Consider the following 20,257-nt stretch of genomic DNA (forward strand, 5'->3'; position numbering starts at 1 on the left):
AAATTCTGCTTATTAAAACTGCAATTTTAGTTTCCATTAAAAAGGAGAATAAGACAACAGAAGATGGGTTGGCAAGACAAATTATTTCTTAATGTCAGTTGAGCCTATTTCAAATGAGATAACATATCTACACCAGGTTGGGTTCAACACATTTTTGCCTCGTCAACTCATTTATCTAATTCAGTCATCTTGATTATAGCCTCCTGGACCTTCATTTCAGAGGAAGAATTTCTTAACAAACAACCTACACAACACGCTGATTACTGAACAGTTAATTCTAATTAACTTGGCTATGGCAAGAGAATTTTGATAAAGTCCTAGACTGCAAATAAGGTTTGGTTATTCTGGCCAAACGTCTTTAAAATCAAAACCCACAGCAGAGTCTCCAGATGAGACATCAGAGTGATAGGGATCTAATTTAAAGAAACAAATGAGAAAATTAAAATCACAAATAATTTATTCTTCCGTTAGAATTGATGGAGTACAGTTTTAAATAGCAATGAAGTACACAGTGGTGGAAAATTGGCACAGAACCTACAAGCTTTTAATTCATAATAATGTTCCTCATGCCATATCTGTTCAAACCTTGATGTGTATTTTCTATCAACTTCAACAAAACTGTTTTCCCTTTAAAAAGGATGCACAAATTGAAAATCTTGTTTTCCAGATATAATGTCACACTAGGAAAACCAGGTTTTTGTTTTTTTTCCCCCTGAACATTGATTGCAAACTGAAAAAAACAAAATATTATTTTACTCCTGGGTTAATCTTAAGTTTTATAATTTATAAAAGTTGCCAGGGATTCTTGAATGCATATATTTCTGCAGAACAGAATAGCCATTTATTTATCTGATACATAGTTGAAGGGCAATTTCAAAACCAATTTTTTTGTGTACTATTGTTATTGATCAAGGTGCTGCCTCTCTCTCACATGCAACACTGTAAGTATTAATGCAGTTTAAAACAAAATTTGGCATTTGCCTCAAGGTTTTATACTTGATGTTATAAAACATCCCCTTGGTCTCATGTTAACCAATAAGAAAAATGGGCAAACAAAAATGCCCCTTCTTCTGAAGTTTTTACCTCCCAGTTAGGAAAGCTGTCCTGGTTCCGGCCAGGACGGGGTTAACTTTTGCAGCAGCCAGGAGGGGACACTTCATTTTCTGGGGACCCTTCCAGGCTGGGTAGTGTGGGGTGGAACGGGCTCTGGTGGTGAGCAATCCACCGCTGTGAAGCCTTCACCTCCTTCTTGCCCCCTCTGGCACTGGTATTGTTGCCGTTACTTTTGCTTCCTTATTTCTTTGCTGTTTCCAGTAAATTGTTCTCCCAAGCCGTGATCTTTACCTTTTGTGCCTCCAATTCTCCTCTCCAGCCTGCCACAAGGGAGGGGGAGGGAGAGTGGGGAGCAAGCGAGCGGCAGAGCGTGGTTTGGAGCGTGTCAGTGGGAACACTAAAACTGGGGAATACTGTTCCTAAACCACAACAAAAGTTTAGATAGGTTTTACAAAGTCCTCTAGGCTATATTGATACATACAAATTATTCAACTAAAGGTTAAGATACACTTATACAATACAGTTCTGTTCTCCATGTTCTTTTTCAAGTTCTTTGCATATTCAAGCCAAGTAAAATTAACACTTGTCATTTTCTTTGTTATTGCAATTATTAAGAAGGATTACAGCTTGCTTATGCAAAGCTCTGACAAAACCCTTGAGAAATAAAACCCAAACGTTTATCTTGTTACCCAAAAAATGTTGCAGAAAATTGTCAAACTATGTTAAAAACAATTTTTACAAAACCGTTTCACTCAGAAAAATTGAAAAGCTTAAAAAATTCATCTTTGCACAAGACTATATATTACACTGTCCTTAATTATGTTCCCATTTAGATAACTGGGATTCTCAATCTTTGTACGTGAACCCATCAGTGACATTAGAATGCTCTCCATCTTTTCACTGTTATCTTTATTGTACACAATTTCAAGACTAATACAATCAAGCATTTACCATGCCCCTACCCATTTTTAACAGTAGATTTGTTATCCTGCCCAGCCAGTAGTGTACTGTCTTGCATATTCAACACATGAAAAACATAATATACAAAATATTGCTGCTGTAAAAAGTGTGCATTTCCCCTTTCCCCCTACAAAAAAAATCTGTGGAAAAAATATTAAATTCCCATAACCTTCATAAACATACAAAGCTGTTTGCACCTCTCAGTCTGTAACAGTATATTTGACATACAGCTCTCAACTCACTGCAAACTGTTATATCACAGATTTTCTGTCCAATATTGCCATCTAGAGTAGAGTTGTGAAACTAGTTTCTGAGAATCTACAGCCTTTAACAATTAACCCATAACGACTGTGTACCATAAAACAGCCACAAGATTTTTCCAAAATCTAGATGGAATGGGAAGTTCTCATCTTGGGAAGATGTCCACAGTGCTGAGGAGACAATATGGCTGCTAATAGATTTTGCCTACCGGAATGTGAGTACTTTTTCACTGTTGATAATTTCCATATTGACCCTAAAAAAAAAAGCAAAATACATAATTAGACCACAAGGTATATTTTCCTGAATTTAAAGCTGTAATTGGAAGACCATCCAAATAAACTGTGAGAATAAAAAGAAACAAAAGTAAACAATGAGTAACTAGTGTAGTTTCATCTCACTAAAATTACTTTATGCTTTAATGTAGATGTAAAGACATAAATTTAAGGCCAGGAACCTGATTTGATAAAAAGACTATACCTTTACATTCAATAGGCTGTTGTGAAATTAGCAGAGCATTATCAAAAAACAAAAGATGTGGATTAATTTCCACCTAAACTTTGGAAATTATTTCAAAAAGTCAAGGTCACTTAAATTCAAAGTAATTTAGGAACTAACCATGACATAGAGGTACCTAAAATTATTGATATTATTTTTCATTAGAGAAAAATGGTACATGTATTTCAAAACCAAGGCACATCCTGGGGAACATGAAGAACTGGTCCACATATCCTGCAGGAGGCAATTAATCCATAGATCTGATACACAGAATTACCACCCTTACTGATATTCTCTACTTCTTTAGACAGAATGTCATGTACTGCAGAGGTGGACAGAGGTGAAAGCATCAATGCTATAAGCTTACCATGATCCTTCACCACAGGGTTCAAGGATTGCAGAAAGAAGTACTGTGTTAGGAAGTGAACACGCTCCAAACTGATCCTGCCACCATTCCATGTAAAGTACTACCACAACAAGGCAGTATTTTACATTTTAGTTTTATGTTGCAATGTCAGTTATGTTCCATTATAATATAACAATCAGTCATGAAGAAGTGTTTCACAACAGCTGCCAGATGAGAATTTAAGCGGCACAACTCCTATGGGAATGGACAGTATGAAAGAGAGGTCTTCTATAATTGAGTTTCCCAGTGGAACTTAAGATTGCACAAACTGGAGGAGCACAGCCTGTCAACAGAGAGGGTTATCCACTTCTACTATAAGGAAAGCTGGAAAAAACTCAGTAAATTGTGATTAAGTTCCTTGATCCTATACTGGCCACAAGCGAAGTATTCTCCTGTAGCTTATTGTTTTCAGAGGAAGCTACTGGTTCAGTGCATAAACATTTTATCTGTTAAATAATTAAAACTAACTGCATCTCTAAACTACCACGCTGAGACTTTGTTCCTTCTTCCTTGTCTTTTCTAATTTCTGTAGAAAGAAAGACAACTGTCCTTTAAAATTGTGGGCAATTTTCACTTCCTCAGAGAAGTTTTTCTTGAAAGTTCAACTGATCTTCTACTGACATAGTAGGATTTTATTTTAAAGAACTTCAACTTTATCATTTAGTTAATCTTAAAGTTATTTACACCAAGGAAAGTAACAGTGTACATTTTAATGACATTTCTGAATGATACATAGCAAAAAGTTTGGATTTTTACAAGTTAGTACCTTTTACAGGAACAAAACCTGTTTCATCCTTGAATTCTAAGATTAGCTTTTTTACCTGAGCCCTTCACTACAAGTCCAGCCTAAAGTTTTGGTAGTAATTGTTTGTTTTAATCTTGTCTTAGCAGTGATAGGAGTGAAGCAGTTGATTTTCAGGTCTCTTCTTTCCCACGTTCACTGCTCCCTTGTACTGCTCAGAGAAAATCTGTGCAAAACCAGGTTTCATGTCTCCCCATAAGCTCTGCAGCTGAAGGACCTCAGCTGCATGCCTGAGGTGCTTTTGCAACTGAAGAGGAAGATTATGATTAGGATTTGTGTTTGTGGAAAATAAATTCAACCATTTCTATTGCAAAGAAGTAATGAAAAATGATCCACCATGAGATTTAGAAAACTCATTTTTCATATAAGTCATTCGCCATAAGACTATGAAACACATCACCTTAATTTTTAACATCCAAAAATACTGCTGGGAAGGCCTCAATTAGCCAAATTGCATTAAAACTTAGCAAACACAAGAGAGAATGACTAATCACAATTCCATACAAATGATTCTTGGTAACTTGCCAAGAAATAAACTCCATGAGAATTGTACACACATACTTGGAAGACCATGTCCTAAAATTCATTAGTTTAAATGTCCAAAATCTGAGATTATCAAATGAGAGTGTAAGAATCACAACTTTCTCATCAAACAAAATAATACCTGGTCATATCCATAAGGCCTCTGCTGTGGTGGTTGTGGTGGCCCAGGCTGCGTGGGCCTGTATCCCCCATACTGCTGTCCTTGTCCTTGTGGATAATTGGGATATTGAGGCCCTGGACCACTCTGGGAAGGGCCTGGGGATCATTAAATGAAGCAGAAAAAAAAAAAAAAAAGAAGGGAAAAAAAAAAAAGAGTGCTTAAGATGTTGGAAAGAAGAGAACAGGAAAAACACTGAATTTTACAACTAACCAGGAGTAAGAAATGCCACCAGTGTGCAATTAAGTCTTTTCAGCGGACCACCCCTCTCCCCCTCGAAAGTACCTTTGCTGCCAGGGCCTGTGCTCCAACCACAGAAACATTTACTTTTATTTATATATTCATTATTTAATATCAATGCATGTAGTTCCTCATACAAGGTCACAGGACAGAGAAAAACAAAGCAAGAAATTATAAACATGAGCCCTTTCCAGGATTTAGGAAGACAGTCTCCTGATATACGCTGCTTTAATTCCAGAATTTTCTAATGCAAAGAGCAGCCAGATAACCAGCTATGTTTAACATTTGGACTTTTTTTTGAAGAGACCCGCAGTACTGTGCTGCCAGAAAGTGGAGTCTCACACCACAGCAGGCAATCATGGATGGAGTGTCAGGCAAGCAAGTTATATATGTATAAAATGTGAGATGTGACAAGCAGTAAAAGCTATTGTGAAATGGAAAAAAGCACCCTCTACTCCATACTCCTTTGGTAATATTAACTTTCCAGAAAAAGGCTAGGAAAAAACCCAAAACTTGGACTCCATTATTTTTTGTCTGTAAGAGAAGGAGTTTTTTTGCAATAGTATTAGCAGTTCTTTTGAACAGTAACTCTCTGTTGCTATTCACAAGGATTTGGCCTGTCCACCACTGGAAGCTGCATGTTACCACCATCAGGAAGCCATGTTCCAAACAAAATTATCCCCATCTCCTCCAGCACTGGGAGAGATGGTGTACTCTGTATTTCAGTGTCACTCTCTATGAATCCTTTGCAGTGGATCTGCTAGCTTTTTTCAATACCACCCCTTGAAAACTGGGTCTCTGTTTTTCAGAGCTGAAGATTTGCAGTTCTTCAGAAATGCTTTTTTTTAAACAAACCAAGGTTTTTTTTTTCCCCTCCCCTCAGAAGGAACGGATGCATTTTAGCACCTGTGATTCAGTGCTAGAGAGGGGTAGTTTTAGCTACAGACATTGGACATTAAGATGACATCAGCTGGTAAATCCTTCAGTAATTCTGGATCTGTAAGACAGTGAAAAGACAACCCGGAGAAGAAAAGCTCCATAAGCTATTACCATTCTCCTCAGGCCTCAAATCCCCTTGAACTATGCAGTTTCAGCTTTCCACCAAACCTTAAAGATTGATAATGACTGCGATATTGATTTCTTTTTGAAAATTAGAAAGCAATTAAATATTAAATTGAGCACGAATACAACATCCTAGAAGTGCTGTGTTCATCTGACAAATGAACGTGGGTTTATTTATTCATGGTAATTCTTTATAGCTGAATTCTAAATATTCATTGAGACATTTCACAGAAAAAAAATGGAACTTCAGTAACAATTTCTACTAGAAACCAGAAACTGAAAAATGTTATTCTGTTTTACGAATTATGTTGGGTAAGTAGCTCCAAAAGATTTCCTAATCCCTTTTCTTCTAGTATTTCTTAACCTAAACTTTCAGCATAAATCAATTTTATTTCTTTACTTACAAAGTTCAAAGCAGTGATCTACATAGATCGCCACACTGTTCTTCAGTCTGTTCCTATATTATATTTAGTCGAACGTAGGTACAAGTATTACTTCAGAGCTATCAATTCATCCATAACCTCCAGAAGTAGAACAACTGGTAAATCTCAGTGGATCCTCTTAAAACTTAACTCTGTCTCAACATAACTGGATTTCATGTGAATCTGGCATTTATCTACATGGCAAACAAATTACTCGTGTATTTCCTCACATAGACACAATGCTGAAAGGTTTAATCCTGCAAAAGAGCTGAAAGCTAAAATACATGGAATTTATGGAATTTCAGAGATTCGTTCTTCTGTGATAAATATATATGACTTTACAGTATGCAATCAAGTAAAACTTGCTCTCCTGACACGAAGATTTTCAGAATTAATGCACCAAAATTACATTCTACTGCTTTAAGTTTCCTTTTTGGGAGGTCTTCCTTGAATCCAGGGACTTGTGGCAGAGGATTTCTCATTCCTGCCATGTATCATGAGGTTTGGACTACCAGTGTGAATCTATAAGGCACAGTGTCTTTAAAGCTGCACTGTCAATGCTTACAGTCCTTTCTCTACTGATCAGTCCAAGAATTGAAAAGAATGATTCGCGTATGTTGAATGAAGTTTTAAACCAGTTTTTAAAAGACTGCTCTAACTGGCAAATCCGCAGATGAAAGGGATTCTTTGTCATCTTTCTGAGTGCATTCACCCACTGAGGACAGAAAAGAGCAATCTTTATGGGTCCTTCTAAATTAGACACCCATTACAGTGCTGTTTAGTCACCTTCAGTTTTCTGTGCTACCACACTCTCCTAGACTGTCAGTAGATCTAATTCCCAAAAGACGCTGCCTTCTACGTTTTCTTGTCTCAGCCCAGTGAAACTGGAGGCACAGAGCTGTTCTGTGCAAGCCTGGCCTCAGGACACGGTCAAACAGGGATGCAGCAACACACAACAAGTCTCTCTTAGTCCTTCTGTGACAGCTGTCTGTACCCTCAGGTTCTTACCATAACCCTGCTGTTGTCCTGGGTAGCCTTGTTGGCCGGGATATTGCTGCTGTTGCGGTGGATAACCCTGCTGCTGGGGTGGTCCTTGATATGCATCTTGCTGCTGACCATATTGCGAGTTTCCTGTAAGATCATTGCAAGAAAGCAAAAACTCATAAAGATACCTATTTTACTATATTTTTCCTTCTAAGATGCACAGCCAACAACACAAGAACAAAATGAAAATGCAATATTGATTTCAAAAACTGAACAAAACAAAGAAAACTCAAACCAAACAGAAGGAACTCGGCCAAACAAACTGCAGTTAAAGCCAATTTTGCAAAGTTGAACTGCAGCATTTTCAGCATCTCTGCCAAACGAGCATTACATTTACTGGAACATCACAGTCATAAGATCATGACTATGCTAAATAAAATAAAAATAAAAAAAAAAGACAAAATTAAGGACAGCTACAAGAGCACAGACTAGCTACACAAGATCAGCAAGCTGTTTCCTAACGGCACTATAATTATACAAAATATATACACACACAAAAAGATATACAACTGAACCAACAAATTTATGTTAAAATAAAAATTTCCATTGAGGTAAAAAAAAAAAAAAATCTCTAGAGTGTTTTAGTCATTTTACTGTTGTTAGAATGGCAAATTGTGGTTATATATTTTAGGTGTTTGCAAGAAATTATTCTGAAGGCTTCAAGTTCCCTGCCATTTCCAAGACAGCCAGCAACTAGTATTCTACAAGAGCTTTGCATGGGTATAAGTTGTGTTGTGCAAGAATTTCTGTTCCCGTTGAGGGTGGGGGAGGAAAGGGAATGTATGTGTGTATGTGTGTGAAGGTATATAGATACCTCCTTCGTAGTAATGTTGTGAGGAATCCTCATAAGGCCTATCGTAGCCTTGTTCAGGATACGACGGTTGCTGATAACCGTAATCATTATGACCTACATCAATTCGACAAGAGACAGGAAGAAACGTTAATGGCCTCTGAGTGAAAACCCTAAAAATATTTCATTTCTCAGAAAAATGAAAAAAAAAAAAAAATTTCAACTGGATATACATAAAAAAGAATTTTAAATTGTATTAGCCAAAGACTTATTAATATGATTTTCTTTCATATTGAATTAACATGTGACAGGGGAAAAAAAAAGGCTTAATGCAGTAGTTCTAGAAACATCACAGCAAGGGATGGTCTTAACCTTCCGATAATCCTTGTTGGGGGAGTGGGGGGGAAAGTACTTCATCTTTCACTCAAAAAAAAAATGAAAGCATTTAGGCCTTTCACATGTAAATAACCTGAATTAAATTAGAATGAACAAAGAAAGCAATTATCATACTTTGTCTAACACCTGTTCTGCTGATCTCCAATTCAAAAGCATATGCTAAAAGCAGTGTGAAATATAACAAATAAAGCTCAATGAAGTTATGAACCATTATCTACATTAAATTCTGCTTTTAAATGACAGATATGTAACACTCTCAAGGTTTTCCCTACAAACAGAATTCCTTCTTAAGGTCCTAAGAAAACTTTTCCTCTTACATTCCAGTCCTGAGCAGATTCATTACAAACAAACCTTTCTATTCAGAGATAACAGGCATCTCTGATTAAAAACCCAATACATGCAGTAAGCATCCCACATGTTGTTTGCCTTAGTACACATATATTTTATCTTATAGATGATGAAAATATATCTTATTTCTAACTTGGTCAAGAATACATGCCAAAATTTTGTTTGCATTTGAAATTAAATAATATAAATTTGGAATAAAAATTTTACATACAAGTAAGGAAAGGAGAAAACAGTTCTAATACTCAGTGGTTTTGTTATGAGGTCTGCAACTGTACAGTACATCAATGACTGAATTTTACATGCATACATAACCGTTAGAACAAGTCCTAAAATAAGCTCCTTGTATTCTATGAAAGAGTAATAATGAGGTAATAATAAGATGACTCTTTAGAAGGAACAGATCTTAGAAGTAATCTATGCTGCTACAGAGCTGTTGATGGTAACATCTAACTGCCCTTACTAAATTGCCTGTAACAATTTAGTGTTCATGCATGTACATAAATGCTCCAAAATGAAACCTGAATAATTGCCAGTTAATGCAAACTGTAAAATAACTCTGCACATACATCTCCAGAAATTAATACACATAAGCTTATACAGATATGGCTTGATGTATTTTAAAATCAATCTGATAGAACTTAAATTCAAACAACTGACTTGCATCCCTTTATTTGCTATGAAAAGCTGCTTTGGCAATTACATAACTTTGCTTTTTATACATTTTTTAAACATTAAGATCTACCACATTTCTTGAACTTCATAAGATACCATTAAGTTGCACACATGGTTATCACAGTAGTCAGGAGTCAGCATCTTTGTTGTCCCAGCCTCTGCTCAGCCTGAAAACAAGTTAATTTCAGCTTTTCTAACTTATAACACAATCCAATAGTCTTCAGCACTCCATATTCCAAGAGGTAGGAGGACAGATTTATGAAATTCAAAGTTTCAGTCTTGTCTTGAAAGCACTGAGGGGACACCTAAAGAGGATTCACATTTCAATATCCTCAGGGCAAGGACCATTTTATTCCTATATAAATGTTAAACTGAAGGCCCATACCATGTCAGCAATAACACATTTGTGCGACTTATATGACAACTAAACACTAAGTTTAAAAAAATATTTACAGAAAAAACTCACATCTTTTTAGCAAGTTTTTTCAGTTCAGTAAAATTTTAAATAAAAGGATATCGCCCCCTCTCTTATTGATAATAAAGTTATGACTGTTTAAATTCATCTCAATTATATTAGATATGCTAAGGAACTCTCCATTCTTTGAGAAAAACCAATTATTTCCATTCTTTTGAAATACTAAAACTGTTATTAAGAGTTTCAAATTACATGCTTTAAGTTGTAAATTTAACTAGTCATAGTAACTTAAACTAGTAACAATTGTAAAAAATTGTAGTAACAATTCTGAATTTCAAAGGTTTTGTAAATGTGAGGTATGATATCCAATTACTATTCTTGCCTCATCCCCTAATTTTGGGCATATGACTACATTAGTATTGGGCAGGTATAGAAAATGGGAAAGTTAACATTTATGAGAGATTACCATCAGGGTAATATTGCTGGTTCATGCCTTCTGGAGGACCTTGTCCACCATGACTGTATTGGTCCCCATAATAGTCTTCCTGGCCTGAGTACTGCTGTGGTGGGCCTGAAAAACCACAACCAGTCAATACGTAAATAACTTGTTTTCTCTGTTATAAAGCCTGCTAATTTCTGATTTTAGTATGAGAAATATTTCTCAAATGTATTCCCCACCCATATTGTTGCATTACAGATAACATATGTAATCTGGTTTAGTTAAAAAGATAAGTAAATATATCTATCTACATATACAAACACACAGTTGTTTGGCTGCACTAGACTGAGACTATATATATATCAAACTTCAGTTTTGAGCTCATTTTAGGAATATGTGTATAACAAACTAAGGTGTTAAAAATAAAATTATTCTTGGTTGAAAAGGACTAAAAAGAAAAAAGAAAACCAAGATCACGGAACATTGTTCCTTTTTTTGTAATTGAATGAATTCAGAACCAAGTAGGTATTCTGTTCCTTTTTTGTACCTATCATTTACATTTCAAAACAGAATTCTGCATCAGCATATCTGAGACGCATAATTTCAGGATGCATAATCTCAGAAAGAACCAAAAGAAAAAGCAAACAAACTTGTCTTCACATTTCATGGTGATAGCAGTAATCTCTTGCTGCAAGAACCACCCTTAAAAAGGGTAACAAAAAGAGTGTGCAAACAAAGTCTGTCACAACAAATGACTTGACAGAAATTTGGTGTAAGCAAGAAAGTGATGTAAAATGGTTTTAAACGTGGTTATTTAAAATCAGTGTAAAAACACTGAAGTGAATTCCTACCTTGCTGTGGTGGCCTGTATGGAGGAATCTGTCTCTGCCCCATCATGTGATTTCCTTGGTTAACTTGGCCCATCATTCCCATTGGTGGCTGCTGCCCCTGGTAATGCTGGCCACCTGCCTGTGGCATGTTGTATTGCTGGGAGGGAGGCTGCTGGTGCATCATTGGACCTGCAAAAGGAGAATCAGCAAAAATTATTTGTTTGTCAAGTACACAAAAAAATATTTGTATTAAACTTTTCCAAAAGAACATGGAAACCTCAACCTTTAAAAATGGACCAAAAAAGGCTTTGTGTTCTGATAAGGGTTTGTTGTTTCTGGACCTATGAAAATGTAGGTGAACAATTCAGTAATCAACTATGAAACTGAAGTCAGCCTGAATAAGGTTGCTTTTTAGATTATTTTTCTTCAAAACCACAGATTATTTTATACACATACAAATATAACTGAAACACTTTTACGACTTTTTGTTTTAAAAACTATCTTCAAAAAAAGTGTAGATGAAAACCTGATGGTGAAACCTTGGTAAGTCATAGAAAAATTATTTAACATTTGTGATCTCCTCAGAGCATAGTTTCAATACACACATAGTTGCTGTTATATTCCATCAACAAACCACTAAGCTGTTATCACAAAATCAACAATTTTATTTAGCCTGTAAAGACAAACCACAGGAACCTGACAGGCAATTACACAACTGGCATAAGCAGAAAGCCCCCAGAACACAGGCTCTGCCTTACTCTGAACAGTCCCAAACAGTCTGTAACAAAAAAATCTTTCATACCAAATTGCACCAAGTTTCTATGAACCACAGGAAGAGACCAGGAAAGGTCAAGTATTGTCCATGTTTTATCAACTGACAAAATCTGATTAAGGCTGTACTTGGAGAAATGCAAATTTCAGTAATGAAAACAGACAGTTAAAGAGCACCCTACTGACACCACTAAGCAATGAAAACGATGATTACACCATTTCATTATATGAGACTGCAGGTTAGACTGATATTTAACAAAGAACAGCCTCTGTGCCTCCTCTGTAGTACCACTTCAGAAAAGAGCTATTCCAGTATCAAAAACATGAGGAGGAAAAAGTTGTGTCAGGGAGCTGAACTTTTTTAAGTAACAGATTTTTGTAACAGATTAATTCAAACCACTTCACACATACTGCCCAGTCCATAATGGTGAAACCCTAAACTTTTTTTGCCTTTTTAAAAAATAACTTATTTTATAAACTACAAAGACAACAAGAAACTAGCAGCCTCACTAAAAATTAAAACAAACTATGACATCAAACTAGCAGAGCCACTCCTAAGTGCCACCCAAGGAGAAAAAGGAAGATATCACCTACTTTCTGTATGCTTAGATTTTTCCATTCCATTTAGTATTTTTAAATAACTAGGTGCTGAAGCACAAGCAGAAAGTCCTGAATGAAACTACAGTAGTGGAAAAATACCTAGATACAGTAATGACAATGGATTTATACAGGAAAGGGAATATGTAGTCACATAGATCTGTCTATGCAGAGTTATGAGGGAAAGTTAAGACAAATTAATTAATGGTATGAATTCAAATTTAGCTGCATGAATGAATAAATTTAGCTCTAATGCTAAATCCCATAAAACCCCTGTGTGATATCTCTCACTGAGAAGTAAAGTGACCTAAGCTTCATTTTCCTCTAGAGATAAATATTGGCCACTCTTAAGAAGATCCAGTTATGCTTCTATCTTTCAGTATGGGAAGTTTCTGTGTCCTGACTTCGAAGTTTAAAAAAAAAGGGTTAAATTCAGATGTACTTTAATTTTAGCTATTGGCAAAATACATTTCCCTTTTTGATCTTCTAAACAAGTAGGTAATTTAGATTATTCCATTTCACTACTCCTCTGTTTGGAGGTACTGAGAAACATTAAGCAGTCTTGAAAAAAAAATAGAAACTTGTTGCCATAATATTCCTAGATCTCAAGAAAGCTTGTTAATTAACAATATTAATATTAGTCACAATACAATGTGATAAAATGTGTTGGATCCCTATGGTGCAATGTAGAGATTTTCTGTTTGCTTTTTAAATTAGAACTTCATTAACGCTTTGTAGAGCCACAATGAGAATTCACTACCCTGTATCAGGCTGTGTGCTGTGCTCATAACAGACGGCCTGGCTTCCTTCCAATTTGGTTCTTATTAAGAACACACCTATAAGAACCACCATGGTCTCTACTGCCTCATGGAACATAACCATTTTATGCAGCAGTTCTGATGGATGAGGGAGCTTTGAATTTATTCTTCCATTTGAAAAGTCTAGCCTAGGAGAAAGCTACATTTATTCATCATGTAATACTTAATATGACATAAAATCCCAAAACTTAATAAAAACCTTAAGACTATTAATTCATTATCTATTTGGATATGGAGAAATTTGAGAAGTGGGTCTGAGAAAACATCATGACGTTCAAGAAGTCCAAGTGCCAGGTGCACCACCTGGGTTGGGGCAAACCCAGACATGAGTAAGGAGTGGAGAACTCACTGAGAGCAGCCCTGAGAAGAACTTGAGGGTTTGCATTGATCAAAAGTTGGGTCTGAACTAGTAATGTGGGCCTAAAGCCCTGTATCCTGGGCTGCATGAAAACACATGGCCAAGAGGTCAAGTGAGGTGATTCTGCCCTTCTACTCTGCTCTAGTGTCATCTCACCCAGAGTGCTGTATCCAGCTCTAGGGTATCCAGCACAGGAAAGACACAGACCTGTTGGAGCAAGTCTAGAGGAAGGCCACAAGGATTATCAAAGGGATAGAGCACCTCTCCTGTAAGGAAATGCTGAGAGAGCATGGAGAAGAGAAAGCTCCAGGGAGACCTCATTGTGGCCTTCCAGTATTTTAAGGGGGCTTTATAAAAGGGAGGAAGATGGACTTTTTATACAGGCAGATAGTGACAGGACATGGGGCAATGGTTTTAAATTGAAAGTAGGTATAGATTGGATATTTGGAGGAAATTCTTCACTGTGAGGGTGGTGAGGCACTGGAACAGGTTGCCCAAAGAAGTTGTGAATGCCCCATCCCTGGATGTGTTCCAAGACCAGGATAGATGGGGCTCTGAGAAACCTGGGCTAGCTGTAGCACAGGCAGGGAGCTTTCAGGTTCCTTCTAATCCAAACCATTCAATGATTCTATAATGTTTTCTAATATTTGTGGCACATATTTTAATAATCAACCTAAAATACAGCTTTTGAATTTGCAACTACAAACTATATTTGGTGAAAATCATGATCTCTTCCTGACCTGGAGATAAGACTTTCATATACAAAGTTCACATAACTGAGCTGTAAGAGAATGATCAGTGCTTTCAAAAACTCTCCATAGAAACCTTTTTTTTTGTGAATTTCTAGAACTATTTAATCCAGAGAGGACAAAGTATCTTATCTGTACACAGTTCAAAATGCATCCAAAGAAATATTGTGTTAAGATTATCTCTGTAAAATAGGCAGGTACAGAATTTAACTGGTCTATATTATCAATACACATTTTCGTTTAGTAGGTGTAGGCAATTTTGAGCAGTTGAGGGAAAAAAATAACTTCTGCTTCAGCCAGTATCTCATAAGGAGGCCTCATGTACAGGGAAGAACAGGTATGTGGACTAGAACAAAATCGGAATACTACCTAATCTTCTTGTAAATAGTGACACAATGGCAGTCTCCTGACAAGGACTTTTGGAAACTGACAACCTAGTCTTCAAAGAAGACAAACAAAGAAACAGAAATACAAACTGAAAGTAGGTCCCAGACTAAGTTAACAAATCTGAGACCAGAAGTACAGAGGATGAAAGAGCTGCAGAAAAGTTTAGTGGTTTAAAGATGTCTCCTTAGCATTGTCCTTTATGCTGAAACTCAGATACTGGTGATAAAATGCTGTAAGAGGACAAGAATAACCACTGACATGGTTGAACCTTTTGAAGCAGAGAAGTTAGGAACACACTCACAAATGAACTGGTCACTGCTGTTCTGACTAAAAAGCTATGGGAATAGGTGGATATGACCAAAAAGCAGCAGTACAAGGTACTGATTCTTCAGCCTTCAAAATTATACTGGTTGTGTTGATCAGGGGTCTATTCTTTAGGCATTTCACAGTGTACACCTACATAGATGTACATTGCAACTGGTTATCCATATCTAGAGGATCAGCAAAGCCCATCACGCCAGACCTACTACGGTCAATCTCATCACTGTGTCTACTGTTACAAAAATAACAAAATATATATCACTGCAGCAGCCCTCAGCAAAACTTTTTCACTGTTTTTCCACATGTCTAAAAAAAATGCTTGTTTTTAAGACTATGGTTTTAAGCTTTGTGAGAGCTATCTTTGAAACTATAATGTAGGGTCAATTTAACTTGACAAACACTATAGTTCAGATGTGCTTAGTCAAATGAACCACCATCCTAAAGATGTTTTAACACCAGAAGCATTTTAAACATTATCTCAAAAGACTTTGAGGATATAAAACTTTTTTCTACTCCTAATGTATGATTCAAGCTACAAAATAAAGACAGAAGACAATTCTCCACACTTGCACACTCCACAAACTTCTCATCTCAATCTGAACCATAATTTCAGGTATCATTTGGAAAAAAATAGTACATAAAACCTCACAGAAAAAAAAATTCCTTAGATACCAACATTGCCTTTCATGTTTTACCCTAGGGAAAGAAGATGAAAGCACAAGTTCTGTGGCAGCTGCTTATATCTTTTGTTTTTTCATGACTAAACTACAGTGTCTTCTGCAGCTAGACATCCTACACAATGCAGCTATAGCATGATGTTGTTTCAGAATGTGGAGGCAATTTTATTTCCCTTTAATAGGATAGATTTCAAAAAAAATGTAGACTGCCCTGCTTTTTCCATAACATCTTGACTACTGTAAGTAATCAAGGTACTGAAACATAACAGTCTCAGCTTACATGGAACTGAACAGATGGCAAGACATTCACAAAAGGTAGTCAAACATAGAAATCATTTGATCCTGATCTGCCATACCCTGAATATGTTTACATTTTAGCTAACATTGGATGCTCCTATCTGTATGTTTCCTTCTTTATGTGCACAACAAAAGAACCTGAATCTGTGCCTGCTTCATCTCTACTTTTCCCCTATCATCATGTTTGCTTGTAAGTGAAAGAGCTCTGAAATTTTAATGGAGTTTTGACAAGGTTATATACATGAAACTATCAGTAAAGGTTATATAAATGAAATGAACTGAAATGAAACTATCATTAAAAAATTTCAACACCAGATTTAACAACTGGTTTGCAAATGACTGAGGCAACATGATACTGTCCTGTAGAAGTCACCTGTGAACTAGTTCCCCTTTCCCTTACCACAGGCAACATAAAATGCTCATTCAATAGAGACTGGGAGTTTGGCAACTGTGTCAAGTTCTTCTAGCAAGGGATGGAATCCCAGCAAAAGGATCTGAGAAATGAGAAATTTCTATTGCACGGCCATGCATAGCAAACAGAGTTTCTGAGATGACCAAGCTACAATTTCTTGGTTCTTACTTGTAAAATGTATTAATTCTACTACTAAATATGATTCCCTGAGTGTGAAAGATTTGGTCAACATGAAAAATGAGGAATTTCCATGGAAATTTCAGGTTTCGGAAGCATCATGCCTACATCTCCCCTCTGAAAAGTCAAAAATTTGCAACACTTGAAATTTTTTTTCAACCTAAGTAGTTTACCATATTCAAGAAGAAAGGCACCCGTATGAACATAGTTCCTTCCATATTCATTAAATTCCTTCTGCTTCCTATCTTTTCCAAAAAGGTAACCAATATTCCTTGCAGATATCCCAGGCTGCTATATTAACTTTTCAATGAAGAGTCATCTACAGAAACTTCCACTTAAATATTCTGCTTTTTAAATCCAAAATTACTAGAATTCCTCTTTTAAACTGGACTGACTATGTAAAATTCATATCATGAAAACTTTTCTTCTCATTTAAGGTATTCCTCTGGATAGCATTTTATAACTAGTGCAAATCAATGAGTACAGAGTGGATACAGGAAGTAAATCCAGCAAACTGTTCTGTTACTATGCAGATTATTTCTTAATTAGCACTTCTTTTTTTCTTGCTAACACCATCTGCCTCACAAGGTGTATTTACAGCAAGGTGTTTTGGTAGCAAGTGCACATAAAGAGGTTATGATGAAGCATAATCCAAGTGTTAGAGCAAGTCTTTCTGACTGTTATAGTGGTTTTATCTATTACATAATAGTATGCTTTTCCTTCCCCTAGAAGTACTGGCTTCATTCAGTACACAGTAGGTATTACTCCCTGAAGAACTTTCCATATTTTGTTTCTTCCTAATACATGTGAGATGTGATTCCTAGTCAAATACTGAAGGCAGAACTATTAATTCATTCATAGGTTTTCTTATGACACCCATAAGTAATTTGTCCAAATCTTCATAATGAATACACTTTGACAACTCTATTGCAAAATCAGATGCTACTGTAATCTTAACATCAGATTCATTCCTCTACAGATGAGGAATCCACACAGGGAAAGATTAAGGTCAAAATCATCTACTATTTTTTAACAGCCAGCTTGAGATGCTAAGACCTCATCTTGTAGAATATTTAGCATTATATTTAGCCAGTGCTGTTATTAACTGACAGATGTAGTAGGATCTCTCATTTTCAGTATGGATTATTCCTGTAAGACAAAGAAAGAAAGAATACTTAGGGGTTCACAAACACCTCCTGACAAGAACACTGAGAAATTTTTGTTCACTTGTGTTTCTGAATTGTTGCACATCTGACCAGTTAGGAAATATTTGAATTACAATCTTAATCCCTATTCGTTAAACTGCACTGAGTGCATTTCCTAGCAGCTCATTCATGTTTCTTCACTTAGGTGAGAAGCCTGAAGTGGTCAAGCTTGGCTGAGACCTCTGCCCAGCCAGCCTGGGGCTTGGCTACCTACCTCTAAATTTCTCATGTTGTCATAGATTACTCTTCGTTCTCTGCCCAGCTGTCTTGGAGTCACAAGAGAGTGAAGTTACAAAAATACTTCCTCTAATTTGTCATCAAACTTCAATACACATGTAACAACTAAGAGTAGAAAACTGAAGTGTACAAAGCAGACCTGACTGGGATTCATCTTAGATCAAAAAAACAAACATGCCTATCTTCAGACTTAAGACTTCCTCTCTCAGAGATATTTGGAACAGTATTTTTCATTAAACAGCAAATAGCACTTTGCTTGCATAACAGACAAGTTTCAAAGCCTTGCTCCAAAGAAAGGGGGACCCTGCACTCCTACATTTATATATTAAGTGCTCTGTTTACTAATCTTTTTGTGAGACATTGAAACATTTTAAATATAATTTTTAACCTGACTGCCCTCTACTTCTGTGAAACCTCTGCAAAGAACAGAACCAGCCCTGAAGCAGGCAACTTGGAATGGAAAAAGTCTCAGCCTAAAGGGTCAAAACTTGGCAGAACTAAGAGTTACAAAATGCAAAAGCTTGCTGTGGCTCTAATGGCTATGGTAACATTGTTCTAACCAAAGATTTTGCTCTTGTTCTTTAACCTATAATTTGGTTATAAAGAATATAAAATACTATTTTATTCTTTATTCCCCAAAGTCACTTAAGTACCATTATTTGTTCAGAACAGAAACCTTTTAAGTTTGTTTCTCCTTATTTTCTGATGATCAATTTTCAAGTTTGACAGACTACTGAAAACGCAAGAGAAAAATATTATGAGGAAGAGTAAAGAATGCTACTTTGAGATGGAATCATTTTAGGCCACTCACAAGAAACTGTTTTCTGTAGAGTGACTTAATAGATGGCACCCTCATAACTGTTCCATAATTACTGCTAACTTTGCAATCAAAAAATCTGAACTTCAATGGCACAGGGCTTTTTCAAAGCATCTTACAACGTTAACCAGATTACTACGCTATGTATTGCCCAGAATACAGACATAACTTGCCAGCTCAGAGAGACAGTCAAAAATATTCCCACTTATGATTTTCTCTGCTATGTGCCTATCTTTTGTTTCTTTCACTGCTATACTTTAAGAAAAATGCTATTAACATTGTGGATGTCAAAGCCCTCAGACCTCACACTTTCCCTACTGGTAAGGAAAGTGCAGAAGGAACTTCTCTCATCATGACTTAATTTTAGCCTCTCATTTAAGTTAATCTTTTGTCTGTTTTACACCTTTCTGTAACCTAATAATCAAACTGATCAGTATGACCTGGTCTGTCTGTACACCTCAGGAACAGATGGTATCTATATATAAAAAAGTGGAGCTCTTGTTTGTCTTATGTCTTCTAGCAGGTGCTATGTACAGAACCAGTGCAGTAATAGACTTAGCAGGTAAGTTGAAAATACTGATTGCTGACTTGTAAAGCACCTCTATAACAATATGCAGTACATATACAACTTAACAGTTTGTTGTGCTGTGACTCTAATGCAATATTTTAATTCCACAATGTCCTTGCACTTCCACAAGGACATCAAAACATCATCAGTTTATGCAATGGAAATATCTTAGATACAAAATTAGTTTTGACTTTTACTATATACACAAGGACATCTCATGAAAGCAGTAGGGAGTACCAGATTTATTCCTGGAACTGAATTTTGCTTCTCTAAGACTAACAGACATTCCAAGCTAAAACAGCATGGAGTAAACAAAGACTAACTAGGTATAACAATCTGAGGGCTATCTGACTTTGATTTTTCAATTTAACCAAGAGATATAAAAGCAGAGATTTCTTTTATCAACCTGAATGACAATAACACATTGCTAGAAGCGTAAAGTCTGAAAAAGACAAACAGTAGTTCCAGCTTATAAATGATGAAAGTAGATCCATTCCTAGGTTTTCACACAATACTGGAAAATAGTTCAAT

The 20,257-nt window shown here is 36.2% G+C and overlaps 1 protein-coding gene across 3 annotated transcripts in view; it reads right to left on the reverse strand.

Annotated features, from left to right (window-relative positions):
* Window positions 1–439: 439 nt before the first annotated feature.
* Window positions 440–20,257, reverse strand: part of SS18 (SS18 subunit of BAF chromatin remodeling complex) — a 43,214-nt gene continuing 23,396 nt past the window's right edge. Inside the window, exons 6-11 of one of the 3 annotated variants that reach the window (XM_015619084.3) lie at window positions 11,357–11,524; window positions 10,533–10,637; window positions 8,260–8,352; window positions 7,410–7,532; window positions 4,642–4,775; window positions 440–2,527 (exon numbers count right to left, since the gene is read on the reverse strand). In XM_015619084.3, coding sequence (XP_015474570.1) covers window positions 2,501–2,527; window positions 4,642–4,775; window positions 7,410–7,532; window positions 8,260–8,352; window positions 10,533–10,637; window positions 11,357–11,524 — 650 coding nt within the window. In that variant the 3' untranslated portion in view covers window positions 440–2,500. The remainder of the gene's footprint in view (window positions 2,528–4,641; window positions 4,776–7,409; window positions 7,533–8,259; window positions 8,353–10,532; window positions 10,638–11,356; window positions 11,525–20,257) is intronic. The other 2 variants (XM_015619085.2, XM_015619086.3) reach the window with 2 other exon arrangements.

This window comes from Parus major, chromosome 2 (genome assembly GCF_001522545.3).
Source record: "Parus major isolate Abel chromosome 2, Parus_major1.1, whole genome shotgun sequence".
NCBI lineage: Eukaryota > Metazoa > Chordata > Aves > Passeriformes > Paridae > Parus > Parus major.